General features: G+C 41.2%; 1 protein-coding gene across 1 annotated transcript; it reads right to left on the minus strand.

Annotated features, from left to right (window-relative positions):
- Window positions 1-401: 401 nt before the first annotated feature.
- LOC138796994 (uncharacterized) lies at window positions 402-11,539 on the minus strand. Its single transcript, XM_069976758.1, has 5 exons — window positions 11,477-11,539; window positions 8,454-8,518; window positions 6,812-6,862; window positions 6,128-6,208; window positions 402-1,625 (listed from the first exon to the last, which is right to left on the minus strand). The coding sequence occupies exons 2-5, from the start codon at window positions 8,505-8,507 to the stop codon at window positions 819-821; spliced, it is 993 nt and encodes a 330-aa protein (XP_069832859.1). The 5' UTR covers window positions 8,508-8,518; window positions 11,477-11,539; the 3' UTR covers window positions 402-818.
- Between the last annotated feature and the right edge of the window lie 1,048 nt (window positions 11,540-12,587).

The following is a 12,587-nucleotide window of genomic DNA, read 5'->3' on the forward strand; positions in this document are numbered from 1 at the left end:
GGGAAAAGTGATGCTAAAACCTATGCCAGCTCTGAGCTGGCGTAGGTTTCAGATTATTTGAATGGACGGGCTCTGTGCCTACAGGATTTATGTAGAGGCAATGCGCCTCTACATAAATCCCCTGAGCTTCAGAGCAACGGGGACATTTGTAAGCCCGGCGTAAAAAACGCTGGACTTCATAAATGTCCACCATTGTGTATTATGTTCGGTCTGATATAGTGTGCTGTGCTGCCACCTCTGTCCATGACAGGAACTTTCCCTAGCAGGAGAGATTTTCTATGGGGTTTTGCTACTGCCCTGGACAGAGGTGGCATCAGAGAGCACTGTGTCCCACTGGAAAGAATACACCACTTCCGGCAGGACATACAGCAGCTGATAAGTACTGGAAAACTTGAAATTTTTTAAATAGAAGTAATTTATGAATCTATATAATTTTCTGACACAAATTGATTTAAATACATTTTCTTTTCTCCAGAGTTACCCTTTCATTTGTACTTGAACACACATATTAATTCAATGCGATACAAATATTGTTGGAGAATATTTGCATCTAGGGTTTCTCAATAAAGTTAACTTTGAAGACTTGTTTGACAGATGGGATGCCGTTGATGAGAAGAATGAGAATCTCCAGTTGGAAGCTCCTGCCCCTGCTCTTCCCCTTTTCACTGGAGAGACATTGATTGACCTAATGTACTTAGCTGCTGGAGAACCCCTATAACTTTTTTTTTTTTTTTTTTAAGAAAAAGAAAATAAGTGGCTACCATCTACCATAGGTAGAGCGGCCTTCTAATAGTTTATATGTTAAATGATCTGAAGAGTTAGTCAAATTCCTGGCTGCTTTCACTCCCGCTTTCCGATGAGCTGTATCTGTACCGGTTGCCACCCATCTTTCTTCTCTGTCCCCTATGGTATTGGATCATTTTTCCAGTATTGGCCCTTTTCGGAATATCTTTTCTATTCACACTAGGGTCGCTTTTTCTTTTCTTTTTATGCCTGGCTGCGTTTGTTGGTTTTATTCTCCACTTGGTGGTATCATCCATGGTTTTTCCCTCCCTGGTTGCAGATTTGTCAGGCCCATGCCTGCTTGTATCGGAATGGTCCTTATGTACTGTTGGTTGTGTCACAAAAAAATGTTCTTTGTATTTGCATTGTCCTTCTGATTCAGTGCATCCTGTGTCACCGAGATCATTCACATTTGGTGGAAAATCGACATTTGAGCTTCGATTACCAGTATCGGTGTCAGTGTAGCCTGGGAGGTCAGGAAGTGCGCTGCCTTCAGTCCCATAGTAATCATTTCCATTGCTATCTCCACTCATCTTCTGTGTATCTCTTGCATGTGACATCCCCTTTGGAAGTCGCTCTGTGGCATTAGAGAGAAGATCTGTGTCTTCATACATTGTGACGTCATTCTGAGCTGCACCTACTGTACTAGTAATAGTATCAAACTTCAGATCCGGCATATGGGTTGTATCTCCAGGAGTCTCTGTGTCAGGAGCTAATTTTTTGCCATATAGGCTTACAGGTCTCTTGGTTGGAATCATTGTATCTTCATAGTTTTCTCCATTTTCTTTACCTTTAAGATGATTTCTGTCACTTTGCAAACCATTCTTTATTGTTGTATCTTCCTTCAATTGAATTATATAAAACACAAAAGACAGGTAAGAAATAATAGAGGCTTTATGCTGCTTAAAGTGTAACTGTCATTTAAATGTCACTTTTCAGAAATCAATTGATATCAATAGTACAAGTGATTTTAAGAAACTCTGTAATAGGTTTTATTAAGCAAAAGAGTTTGCTTCGGTACTCAAAAAGCTGTTTTGCAGCCTCCCCCCTCACTTCAGAAGAAGCAGGATTTCTGTGTCCATTATGGTCTATGGAGGGGGAGGGGCCTAAGGGGATGAGGGAGTACGGAAAGGAGAAAAGGCAGCCCTGCAAAACACTACATTCTGCAATCTTCTCTCACCAAGATCATAGACTAGCAGTGACCTTTCTGATCTGTAAATCCAGGGTTTTATGTGCCCAGACAGTCTCCAAACTGTACAGCTGCTTGTCTCCTCTTTCTGCTCACTCATCCTCCTCGGCCCCTCCCCTCTTCATAGGTTATAGGTTCTCTCTAATGAAGATGACTTTGCCTGATAATGCACAGATAAGCAGTGAGGGGCAGGGGTGAATTAACTTTACCATGGGCCCCAGGCTGTTCTCCAAGCTTGCCCCCCCCCCAACCCACTGTAACTACGGCAACACTAACTTTAGTCTTTTTCTTCCATAATACAGCCTGTAAAGGACCTGTGGTGACATCATCATCACATGATAAGGTCCCTCAGTTTGTTCTCTAATGTTATTGCATTGTCTCCTGGCTGCAGTTTTGTTCTGATTTGTGCAGAATTGCGGTACAAAATCAGCAATTTTTATGCAAATTATGGCAAAACTGTAGCCTGGAGGCAATACACCACTGATAGTATAAGTCTGTTTGGGGGGCCATGGGCCCTCAGTGTCCCATGCCTATGCCTATGGCATAGCAGTGATCAGTGTGTAAAATAAAAGTAATCAATGTACAAGTCCCCCAAAGGGACTTAAAATGTATTAAAAAAAAAGTTGAAATTACCAACACACTACCCCAAAACCCATCCCCCAATAAAAGTCTAAATCACCCCCATTTCCCATTATATAAATAAAACATATAAAAGTAAATAGATAAACATATAATATATCGTAGCCTGCGTAATTGTCCGATCTATTAAAATATAACAAGCGTCATTGTGAACGGTGAACGGCGTACACGAAAAGAGGGAAAAAAGTGCGCGGATTACCGATTTTATGTTACATTATATATAATCTTCACAAATATGGTATTATTAAAAACTAGAGATCATGGCGGAAAAAATGACATCTCATACAGCCCCGTAGGTGAAAAAATAAAACTGTTATAAGCGTCACAATAGGCCTATTTTATTAATATTTAATTGCCAAAAAAAAGGATTTCATGACAAAAAAAATATATAACATTAGAGAATCTGTGTAACCTGCATATGGTTGTGTTCGGACTGACCTATTGAATAATAGTATAATGTCGCTTTTACCATATAGTGCATTACGTAGACACAGGAACCCCCCAAACGTTACCATATTGCATTCTTTTTTACGATTTCACCTATTTATATCTTCATAAATAATATATTTGGAATTCCATCATACATGTTATGGTAAAATGAATGACGCCATTACAAAGTACAACTATTCCTGTAAAAAACATCCCCTTACATGGCCTTGTAGATAGAAAACGGAAAGTGCTAGAGCTCTTAGAAGGGTCGAAGGGAAAAACGAAAGCGCAAAGATCAAAATTTGCGCGGTCCACGCGCGATTTGCGCGATCAAAATTTGCGCGGAATTCAGTGAATTCCGGCCGCAGAAAGACCTGTCAGTTCACACAGTTCTCTGGCCGCTCGCTTCACTGTGGGCTATGGGAAGCTCTGATGCTGGCACGTGCTGATGCGTCCGCATCAGAGCTCCGCGGAGGAAAAGATCAAGATGATCCGGCCAGAGACCGGCCATTCCGTGACTCGGCCGGGGTCATGGAACGGCCGGTCTCATACGTAGTGTGAACATAGCCTAAGGGTGCCTTCACACACACCGGAGTCGGCTAAGTCCTGGCAGATCACTGTCAGTACATACACGCAGCGGTCTGAACGACCGCTGCGTGTATGTAAATCTGCCGGCCACTTAACCCCTTCTGATGCCGGCCGGCCGCCTCATGTATGTACTGACAGGGATCTGCCAGGACCTAGCCGACTTGCAGCGTTATTAACGCTGCGAGTCGGCAGGTGTGAAGGCACCCTTAGGCTATGTTTACACAACGTATGTTTTACATAAATCATGGCCGTTGTTGCAATTGCTGTTGCCGTGATTTATTTAATTGAATAGCGGCCAAAGAGAACATGTCAGTTTACACAAATGTAGCGAGCGGCTCTGGCCGCACACTCCATTGCGTGCAGCGGTGACATGGAATGCACGCGGGTGCGCCCGCATCCGAATTCACCACAAATAAAGATCATTTGGCCGGTACTACAGTACCGCCCGGGATGATCTTCAGTAACACCGGCCGCTCTGTGACCCGGTTGGGTAACAGAATGGCCGGTGTTATCCGTAGTGTGAACATGGCCTAAATATACATCCAGAGTTGGTCTTGCGTCTTCTGAGGAACACACATAACTTGCAGGATGTTGGATAGTTGCCTCTGCAACTGTATTGCCAAGTGTCAGCTGTATCTCTCCGAACCAATCTTTGCAAAAATGACAGGAGATCAACTTTGGACGTAAACTTTAAAGGGGTTATCCAGCACTACAAAAACATGGCCACTTTCTTCCAGAGACAACCCAACCCCAGTTCAGGTATAGTTCAGAATTAAGCTCCGTTCACTTCAATAGAACTGAGTTACAAAACACCACTCAAACTGGAAACAAGAGTATTACTGTCTCTGGAAGAAAGTGGCCATGTTTTTATAGCACTGGATAACCTCTTTAAATGAACCTATAACATTCTTATTTGGGAGACAGCTCTGATCACCAATTCCAACCTAAATATCATGTTACCATCACACCTCTTTAGATCACAGAGAGTACGACACCTATATACCTATGAACAGATGTGGGTAGATACTTTCAATCCATCTAATAGGAGGCCATTTAGTGGATGAATCTCCGATAAACTGACAGTGTACTTGCCACAGGGAGATTGGGGGTGCTGTGTCTTTTTTCCAAAGCAGTGGGATACAGGCTCAGGTGGCCATAACCAAGAACCTTAGAAAGGTTAATAGCAGGTCTACTGTCAAGGGTAAGTAGGGATAGTGCCCTGCTCTCACGCAAAGCCTCTTTCCCTACCCACTTAAATGCTCCACCCTAAATGGCAGCCTCCAAATGGATGAAGGTCTCTGCACTAAACTATGTGCTGGGGAGGAAGAGCGTAATGAACACGGTAGAGAACGAAAACAGACTAACAATACACTGAACACAGTAGAGCGAAGTTAGGGCCCTATTCCACCGGACAATTATCGTTCAGATTATCGTAAAATCGTTCGAATCTAAACGATAATCGTTCGGTTGAAATGAAGTTAACGATTAACGACCGAACGAGAAATCGTTGATCGCTTTAGAAGACCTGGACCTATTTTTATCGTTGCTCGTTCGCAAAACGTTTGCAAATCGTTTGCATTTAATAAGACATCGTTCGGTCGTTCGCAATAGATACGAACGCAATAGCGAACAAAAACGATCGCAATTACGATCATAAGTAACGATTATCGTTCCATGGAAATGAGTGAACGTTTTCAGGTCTTTCGCAATAGCGGTCGTTTGAGGTCGTTAATCTTTAACGATTATGCAAACTATAATCGTCTGGTGGAATAGGGCCCTTAGACTAGCTAAGGGTCAGCGCAGTACAAAAAAAGGAATACAACAGAGTAGTCAAATGAAACCATATCATGTCAAGTCCAAATCAGCAGGCAGAAGCAAGGTCAGAAAAACAAGGTAGATGACCAGGATATTAGAAAACTTGAATACACAGAAGAATGCTAGTAAAGTTCTTAAGGTTGTAAGACAACTCAGGCACTCTCTAGCAGATGTAGCCAGTTTAAATAGCACACTGAGACGCCTATGCTGTACCTCATTGACCCGGTGCCCTGCTCACTTATTGGATCGGCCTTCCCTGACAGCACAGCGATGAGCAGTCCCGGGCCACCTAATGTTAGCTGCCATGGGAAACGGATTGCTACCGCCGGGACCCCAGAGGCCTGTAAAAAAATCCTGTGAGCCTGTGCGCTGGCTTTTTTTTTTTTTTTTTAAGAAAGGTGCGTGACATGCCTATCTTGATAAATCCTCAATATGCCTAAAGGCCACCCTAAGGCCAGGTACACAATATGTAAAAACAACGGCCACATTTCATAACATCACTCGTTGTGCAAACAACGGCCATCATTTCACAAATGGCGGCCATGTTTGCACAACTACGACCGTTGTTATGGAATACGGCCATTTTTGTGTAGCGTGAACATAGCCTAAAAGTTTAGAAATGAATATCACTATGGAATACAGCAAACAACAAACATTTTCCATTTGTTTATAATCATAATTTACCTTGGCTTCTTTGCCTCCTGGTAGGAATTCATATACGTATACATTTATACCTTTGTTGGAATTATGACCTTTGTAGATGAGCTAAATACAAGGTAGAATAAAATAATTCAATGTAAGTAAACAATAAAAAAAATGACCAAATTATTAATTGAAACGTAGCTTAATGCATTTTAGTGAATTGTAGGTTTAGAGAGGTGCGAACTTACAGGACTCTGACTTCGCTAGCCTGCTGCCTTTTATCAGCCTGGGGCTGATAATGACAAAGGCACACTGACAGTAAAAATATGCATATATCCATGCTGTCAGTTTACAGATCACACAGCAGTGTATACTTACCTAGTGTGCTGCTGCTGTGATCTGAAAACCTGTCAGCTGACTTGCTGAGCTGGCCTGACACGTCATAACCCAGGTCCCCACTTAGACCAGAAAGCGGCCCGGGGGACCGGAAACCAGAATGGAGATCAGTGGATCCCAGTACTGGATCTGGGGAGGTCAGTGCATTTTGTTATGTTCAGCCACCCTGTCCCCGCCTCTTTTTGAAAAAGAGTCTTGACTTGCCCTTTAAACTTTAGCCCTGACTGGTTACTATTTGCAGTAATGCTACTATACTTACACAATTTATGATTAACACTGCGTAACTATTTTGGTGTATGACCTTTGTAACCAGAATTGTTCCCGACTTACCTTTGGGTTTTCCCCACAGCAATCCTTTGCATAGTCAGCAGGAGTCTGTGTCTTCATGTAAAAAAGAAATGTTATAAGAAATGTTACTTACAGCGAATAACCTCACTTGTGGATTCCATACTAAATATCCTACAAAAAAGACCTAATGTGTAAAAATACGGATGTATTTTGCAAATTATGGCTGTAATTGCAGAATACTGCTGTATCACTACATCTAAATTAAGGCCAAAAGAAAAAGCCTTAACCCCTTAGCGACCCATGACGTACAGTATCTGATACGTCATGGTGCCGCGCGGCGCTGATCCCGGCTAACACGTGCTGCCGCTCGGCTCCCCTGCTGTCTGTATACTTTAACTCTCTCCTTGCTTCACAAGGTCCTGCTCTCCTGCCCAGCCAATTAGTGTGTTGCCCAGCCGCAGCCACTGATTGGCTGGGCGGAAGAGCAGGACGCCAGGACCCTGTGAAGCAAGGAGAGAGGTAATGTATACAGACAGCGGGTGAGCCGAGCGGGAGCTGAAGGGGTTAAGAGGGCAGCTGCATTAAATACTCACAGCGGTCTTTCAGATCGCTGAGAGTATGTATTGACAGAGACCTGCCAGGACCTTGACTCGTAGCGGATCTCTCAGAGAGATTTCCGCTGCGAGTCGTTACGTGTGAACGTACCCTAAGAAAGATTTAGCCTTGGTAATTTCCCACCCATAATCCAAGCTTGTTGTAATATGTTTCTGCAGCACATTCTGACTCACACACTGAAGCTGCTGAAAATCCTCACTTCCTGGTCCACTCTGTCTCCACTCCTCTGTCCTCCCCCTCCCTTCTGAGACAGAGGTCACATAATCTCTGTCTCTTCTGTTGCCACATGATCCCTGTCTCTTCTATTGCCAGGCAAGCTGTAAGCTGATGATGAGCCTTTGGTGGTGGTGGTGTTACAGTGTGGACAGTGTCTCTTCAATACAGAAATACCCCTACACAGTGACAAGCCCATACTACTTGTATAACATCATTAATCTAGTCAACATGCTTTTGCATGAACAACACAGCCGCCTAATGTAATCTTCATGAACAGCAATGCTCCAGCTCATAAGACAATAAGCCGACTGGTAAACAGCATGAGACATCATTGTAAAGCTGTAATTGATGCTCAAGGACACATGACAATATACCTAGGATTTCACTGCACTGTGCGCTTTCACTAGAGTCCAGCAGTGTTATGGTTTGGCTTGTCTCCCTGAGATCAGCGCTATTTCTCTCTTTTGGCTCTATTAGGCATTGCTACCACCTAGCCAGAATCCTGCTCCACACTGATGAGGGGCAACACCCCGAAACAGCTGTCTGTGGATGGTTACCTGGCCTTGGTTTTTCCCTTGTCATTACATTGACTTATAGGGGCACTTAATATGGTGGTTTTGGTGGTTTCCTTACAGGACCCTGGCTGGGTCCTTCCCGGAGGAATATCTGGCTAGTGCTTTGTTTCGAGACTCTTCGATGAGGCTGCACGGGCTCTTCTTTTGCACATACATTGTTTGGCTGGTCTCCCTGAGATCAGCAATCTGTTTCTCAAGTGATGATTGTGGTACTCGTATGTCCCTTAGCAGACATTCTTGCATTCTTATTATTGAAACATAGAGTACCATATACTTACTGGAAGTGCTAGTGCTTCAGAAATAAGACAGACCCACAAGAGAATAAGCTTCATTCTGAGTGTTACTATAGACAAAACACAATAATTAAATTCTTATGCAAAATAAAGAATATCTGGTGTTCATCTTTCCTTTCTGAATTATACAGCATTTTTAACCAGCTGTAATTCTAGTCTTAAATGGTTTATTATTTACATGATACTTGAATCATGTATTTATTCAATATTTACACGATTTATAAACAAAACCTATAAAGAAGGTGAAGAAGAATACCAATTAAGCATTGAATTTTAGGCTGCATTGACATATCCATAATATATGGTCTGTAAGCTGACTGCATATCACGGACTGAACTCTTGAACTCTTACGGTATACCCGGCATCATGATTTATTATGATGCTGGGAGCTCCGTAACAGCTAAAGTTGTTAGGTACGGCCGGTCACTTTCAGATGGTAAAGTGTGACACCAGTTCTATGGTGGTTGGCCGAGATATAGCCGATCCAGTGATGTTATGTTGTGACGCCAGTGCCGGTTGGGCACACAGGTATGGTGGCACACCTGCTTTGAGTTTAAAGGGCCAGTTATACCTTGTTCCCCTATGGACAGTGTCCTGCCAGGTTGTTACGGTGTCCCTTGGGTTGTTGTCACAGTGGTCCGGAGTGGAATAGTGACCCACCCGGACTATTGGCACCGCCACTCACAGAAAGGGGAGATAGCCCAAGAAATGTTTGTGTGTTGCGTTGGTGTGGAGTGAGGATTCACATAGTCTCTTTATCATAAATAAGATCTGCTTTACTTAAAAAACACTTGTGTACAGCAGGTCATACAGCTTTGCCTTGAAATGATACTTTACACTTAATAAGACACTTGATAAGTTAGGATCAAGATCTGCAGTGAGTGTATAGGAAGTGGTACAGTCGTGTGGACTGAGTTGCGTGCTGAGAGTAGAGAATGAGAAGAGTAGAGAGGAGGATGTCATGGGAGTCCCAACCCAATTAGTGCTGTGCTCTGCCCAGATGTTGAAGGATAAGGTAGAAGAATACTTGAGAAGAAAGAGAGAATACTCGTGCCTGTGTTTTTACTCTTGGCTCTTCGCACCACCTATTGCCCTACCAGTATCGGGGGACCTGTCCTAGGGGGTCACAGAAGCCCCAGACCCCCCTTTTTACCTGGGATGAGCAGAATGCTGAGGGTTTCCTGCAAGATAGAGTTCATAGGCTTCTAGCAACTTTGCTCTATCCAGATCAGTTCCTAGCCTTGCTTTGTGGATACTGTCCTGCACTGTGACTCTCCTTGTCCACCGCATGGGTTGTGATGATCTCTGACTTGTCCTCTCTAGTGAAGAGTTTAACACTGCATGGTGCTGAGTAGAGTTACTGAAGAAGAATCTGTAGATTGCATGTGCCTAGGTCTGCACACTGAGACTGGGGACCTGGCAGAGGGCCAGGGCCCAACTGGACCGCTGTACAGAGCGTTCTATCTTGTGACCATAGTCTAGTGACAAAAGACCTCTACACTTCCTCTACCATGTGACTTCCTATCTACGGCCCCTGTAAGGTTTGCTTTGATTGGGTGAAGAGTGCATATGTAAAAGTAAAGAGAGAAATGATAGGACAGAAGAAGAAATCACGCTCATTAGTCCACAGATCCATGTCACATACAAACGATAACCCTTTTCTACAGCTGTGTATCTACTAAGTACATATACTTACAATAGTGACATCTTGTGGCAAAACTTTAACACTAATAAACTTTAATCACTACTTACACAAAGTACAGGCTTTTGCGAAGAGTGTAACTACTAACAACACCCATGGTGGGACACTACATATACAGTCAGCTTACATACCATATATCATGGATATGTGAATGCAGTGCTAAAGCTTCTGATGATGAGTCCAGTTATACCCTTGAACAGCTCTAAAAGTTAAAATAAAGGTTTTACAAATATAAAGAAAAAAAACTTTAAAAAAAAATATTAAAAACATACACAAGATTGTTGGATGCATAAGTAAATAAATAATTTATACTACGAAGTTATATAACTTTATAAAAGAAATGTTAAAAAAAAATATTTGTCTTTTTGCAGTACCCCTTTAAAAATCTACAACAATGTTGGGAGGTGTAAATGCACTCTAATGTGTCAAATGTGCTCCCATGCCGAAGAACTTGTGGTAAGAGAACCTGTCAAAGTGCTCGGGTGAATGTATCCATGTTTTTCAGGACTCTCTAGGGCTACATCTAACTTGTGCAGCTGCAGGAAATTAACGCCAGGCGTTTGGGTTTGGATAACGTTACCGAACTCAAACATCTTTACAGGTTCACTCAACACTACTTCAACACTCTCTGAAATTACAGTCTATTATCTATTTACCATCTTGTCTCCATGACAGGTTTACTATTCCACCAATATATTAGTATTAAAAGGCAATCGTACATAGGAAATTGTAGGATATTGATTATCCTTTAAAATTCCTTTAAATGGAACCCATAACCATAAAAAAGCTATTTAATCTCCATTATATTATAGAGCAGGAAGAGCTGAGCAGATTGATATATATCTTTATGGGAAAATATTCAGTATAACTTGTAATTTATTGATAGAAATCTCTGATGTTTCCATTCTAAAGAGTCCAGTCCATTGAGTGACACCGCCCACTGGACTCCTTAACACAGAATGAGCAGAGATTTCAATCAACATGTTGCAAGTTATACTGAATCTTTTCCCACAAAGATATATATCAATCTGTTCAGCTCCTTCTGCTCTATAACATGATGGTGATAGATTAGATGCATGATGTTATTATAATTTTTCTTGCAAAGGTTACTATGCCCTGATTTCTTATGCTTATGTGATTTCGTACCCTATGTGGTATATTGATGTAAAGATGCATCTTTGTTAGTTGTTTTCATGCTACTACAATTTCAATCTAAAATCAAATAAGCATTCATTCTATACAATGTGATAGTATCTAAATTTATAACATACAAAGACTACAAATATATATATTAACAGCATTTTACCTTCTGTCTTATATTGCTTCCTCCCCTCTGAATTTGTAGACTGAATGATGTCTATTTCCGAAATTTAAGGATGAGAGCAGCCAATCAGATGTTTGTGTCAGCAGTGGACCGGAATGTGATGGGACTATTTCATTCTTAAAATATATCTGTGGTGCCAACAATTAGAAAGAAAACACAACAACATTGTAAAAAATAGAGAATTTTTACAGCCAGCATAAAAGGAATGAATGGAATATTTTTAGACCTACGGGTCTGTGTTCTGTTAATATCAAATGGGGGAATTTTCCTTTGCGTAAGAACTTTGGAGACACTGCAAAAGGAGATGAGCTGGAGAATACGAGAACTGCTAACCACAGTGATACATAGAGGGATACTTGCGGTTAACTTGAGAACACCACAGAACAATGGAAAATGCAGTCAATAATCTACTATCTGTTATTAGGCTGGGGATCGAAATGTACATTTAGACCAATGTAGAGTGTGACTTTTGGGGACTTTCAGTCTACTTTTGGTAGATTTTCAGTCATATTTTATTAATTAAAGTTCTTGAAATATGTAATGGAATGTTTTTCTTTTGAAATAAATTCCCAGATAAAGAAAGATCATTTCCTGAAAAGCTTAATTATAGTCTAGTATTTTAAGGCCACAAACCACCATCATAAACAAATGGCGTGTGTTATTTTCTTTTCTTTTTTTTCTTTTTTTTCAATTTAAATTTTCCTGTTAACAGTTTAGAATGGTAACATATAAACAACAAATTTATTCAACATTTTATGGATTAATTTCATGCAGATATCATTAATGAATGTATATATGTACTTCATTGATCCCTATAAGCAATCATGGTATTGGTCATAGAAGTCCCCTAGGGGAACTACAAATGTGAGTTAAAAAAAGTGTTTTTTTTAAATATATAAATCAAATAATAAAAGTTTAAATCAACCCTCTTCATATTTTCAAAATAAAAAAAAAAAATATATATATATATTTACCATCACCGCATGCAGAATCACCCAAACTATAATTATCACATTTCTGATCTTGCACAATAAACCATTTAAGCGGAAAAAAAAAGCCAGTGCAAAATTGATTTTTTTATGGAATCTGATGC

Source organism: Dendropsophus ebraccatus, chromosome 7, assembly GCF_027789765.1.
Source record: "Dendropsophus ebraccatus isolate aDenEbr1 chromosome 7, aDenEbr1.pat, whole genome shotgun sequence".
NCBI classification, from domain to species: domain Eukaryota; kingdom Metazoa; phylum Chordata; class Amphibia; order Anura; family Hylidae; genus Dendropsophus; species Dendropsophus ebraccatus.